At 38.9% G+C, this 3,093-nt stretch overlaps 1 protein-coding gene across 1 annotated transcript in view; it reads left to right on the top strand.

Annotated features, from left to right (window-relative positions):
* The window catches only part of CDH13 (cadherin 13), an 813,406-nt gene extending 811,551 nt beyond the window's left edge, over positions 1-1,855 (top strand). Inside the window, exon 8 of the mRNA XM_014536715.1 lies at positions 1,562-1,855. Coding sequence (XP_014392201.1) covers positions 1,562-1,597 — 36 coding nt within the window. The 3' untranslated portion in view covers positions 1,598-1,855. The remainder of the gene's footprint in view (positions 1-1,561) is intronic.
* Positions 1,856-3,093: the final 1,238 nt, after the last annotated feature.

The raw sequence follows: 3,093 nt of genomic DNA, 5'->3' as shown, positions 1-3,093 counted from the left end.
CCTTCCTTCCTTCCTTCCTTCCTTCCTTCCTTCCTTCCTTCCTTAAGAGAACATTTATTGGGTAAATCACAGAGGTAGAAAAAGTAATTCCTAGAAGAAATGGGCATAGGAAACAAGTTATAGAGGTAAAGGAAGGGCCCTTGAGCTTGGGAGTGAGGAAACTAATGATAATGTGCCTGGGGGAAGGGGAAAGGGAAATGGAAACACACAAGAGTGCTCCCAGGAGGGAGAGCCTGATGCCTGCTTTCCTAATTCAGCTCAGAGAGGTTAGGTAATTAAGCCAAGGGCACAGAGACTGATCGCTTTAGGACACAAAATCAGTAAATTAGGTAAGAGCCATGAAGATGTCCTCCGACTCCCCCAGCCCCAGCCAGCACATGTTTCTCCTTTTACACTTTGTCCCAATTTGGGGGGCAATGAAACTTCTGCGGTGGTCATAATCATCGTCTCAAAGCAGAGTGGGAATTTGGGGCAAAGAGAGTTTTCTTAATTGCCTTTATTGCAGTGCAGGATGAGAACAATTGAAGACAGTCATTTTTTTAAAAACTTCATCTACCCATAGCATTATAGAGTTGACCTTGGGCAACCTGAGCCTGTTTCCTCACTTGATGGAGAGGGATAATCAATACACCTGAGAGGACCCACTAAGCAAATGCTGAGACAACACCCAGGGAGGACTTGGCACCAATGAGCAGCCCCATAAATACTAGCTGCTCTTACTGTCACTGTTATCATTAGGCTGAAAATGTCCCACCAAGCTAAATCCCTTTGAGATCACAGGTATCGGCACCAGACTGCAACATGTAAACAAGCTTTATTTTCTCACTAGTACTTTAATATTAATTTATTATTTAAGTACCAACAAAGAAATCTTCATGCTCCTCCCTTGAATGGGTTTGGTGACTTACCCAAGGGCCTACAGCAGCGGTTCTCAACCTGTGGGTCGCGACCCCTTTGGGGGTCGAACGACCCTTTCACAGGGGTCACCTAAGACCATCGGAAAACACATATATAATTACATATTGTTTTGTGGTTAATCACTATGCTTTAATTATGTTCAATTTGTAACAATGAAATTGGGGGTCACCACAACATGAGGAACTGTATTAAAGGGTCGCAGCATTAGGAAGGTTGAGAACCACTGGCCTACAGGTACTTTACTGAGAATGCTGAGCCTCGACACTGCAGGTCCCAGCAGAACATTTAATCAAAAACGTACACAATAAGCTATAAGCATGCTCCTCACCACACAATACACATATTCAGCTTCATCTACATACCCCAAACTTATACACACTCCTTAATAATCCTTTTAATAGCTGTGATAACTAAACATATTCAGTTTTAATAACAGTTTCATGCATGCCTTCTCCCTTAAATCTAAATAATGCTCCTGCTGTTATTCCAAAAGAAATACTATAACTAGCTATTTGCCATAATAAAGATGAGGAGATTTTGGTTAATCACACTTTAAAGGGGAAATTGTTTTTAGAGAGATTTTAAATTGCAAAATTAAAAATGCAAACATGAAACAATTTTCCCATTGATGTCTTTTCCTTAGGGAAATGTCTTCTTCTATTGCAGTTGGGCCACCTGAATGGGCTTGTTACCCTTCTCTGGGGTTTATTCTGAAACATCAGCTCCTATGAGGCTCATTCTCAGATGCTGGAAAACTAAGAGCCCCCAATGGGGTCTAAGAAGATAGCACTTACGTTCACATATATATATATGGCATAGTCTTGTTTCAAAGGGGAATTACTGCATAAATATAAGGTCATCTATTTCTAGATGCTACAACTAATGTCTATATATAATTGTATTGAACAATATTAAAAATATTACTCATTGAAAAAAATTACTGTGCTGGATACACTATTGTTTTCACTCCTATTTCTAAATAGTCCATTTAAGGTTTATCCGATAGAAACTGCTCAATGCAAGTTTCTCTGAGTTGCTTTTCTTTGTTATTCACTGTGGTTGAGGAATCATGGCTGTGTGAGTGTTTAATTAGCAGGAGTCACCTTGAGAAATGTCCCAAGAGTGGTCACGCTCAATTACTAAAGGGGTAGTTATATCTAAATTGCTCTGCCCACCTGACTGAAAAGCGGTGGATTCATTTTCGGGAATATGTAAATGTCAGATGGAGGTCATCCATCCAAACTCCCTGCCATGAATCCCTCCACCTTTATTTCAACATCACACATGTAAGCAAGCTCCCTGCCCTGAAAAGTTCAACCCATTGCTGGGCATCTCTGAGGTTAGAGAGGTAGCACAGTATTAGTACAGACTCTGGAATCTCAATTTGATCCTAGCTCTGCCACTTACAAGCAAATCTGGCCATATGTTTAAATTATTAACAGACATTGCCTTTTACACAGCAGTCGTCCTTCTGGAAAGCTATCCAAAAAAATAATAAAACCTCAGTACTTGAAGATAAATGTACAAGGATGTTTGCTGAAGCATTGTTTTCTGTAAGTGCAAAAACAATAGAAGGAAAGGTTAAATGCCTGTCCCTAGTACGCAATGCTACATCCATTCTATGAAATATTATGTGGCTTTTAAAAATAACTGTTAATGTCTCCGATTTACTGGCTCAGAGGACTGTATATGGCTTGAGCTGAGAAATGCACATGCCATTTTTTATTAAATCATAAAAATTCCCTGTAGATGTTTTTGTAGGATTCTGTGAGGATAGTAAAAGACATGGTTAATATCCTCTAGTGTTATCTTTGAGCATAAACGAAGATGGAGATTCAGAAAAAGGGTGGGGGGGGAGGGTTATAATATAATGCTGAAAACTAAAAATGTATCTATAAAATGGCCACATATAAGAAAAACTGAATATGCATATTATTGAAAATAGAGTAAAAGAAACATCAATAAATAAAACATGGAGCTATAGCTTATATATTTCTTAGATTTCTGTTATTTTCATGTTGTATTTATAATAAAATAATATTACTAAATCACTTATAAAGAGAATGTTGACAATATAGTGCTACTAAGTAGGGGAGCAAAGGGCTGATCAAGAAGGTCATTTTTAGGGGGTGAGAAAGAGTACTGGCTTCCCAGGAGGTACAAGCAGGGGGCATG

Source organism: Myotis brandtii, unplaced genomic scaffold (assembly GCF_000412655.1).
Source record: "Myotis brandtii unplaced genomic scaffold, ASM41265v1 scaffold165, whole genome shotgun sequence".
In the NCBI taxonomy this organism is placed as follows: Eukaryota; Metazoa; Chordata; class Mammalia; order Chiroptera; family Vespertilionidae; genus Myotis; species Myotis brandtii.
This window is presented reverse-complemented; position numbering and strand designations above follow the sequence as displayed.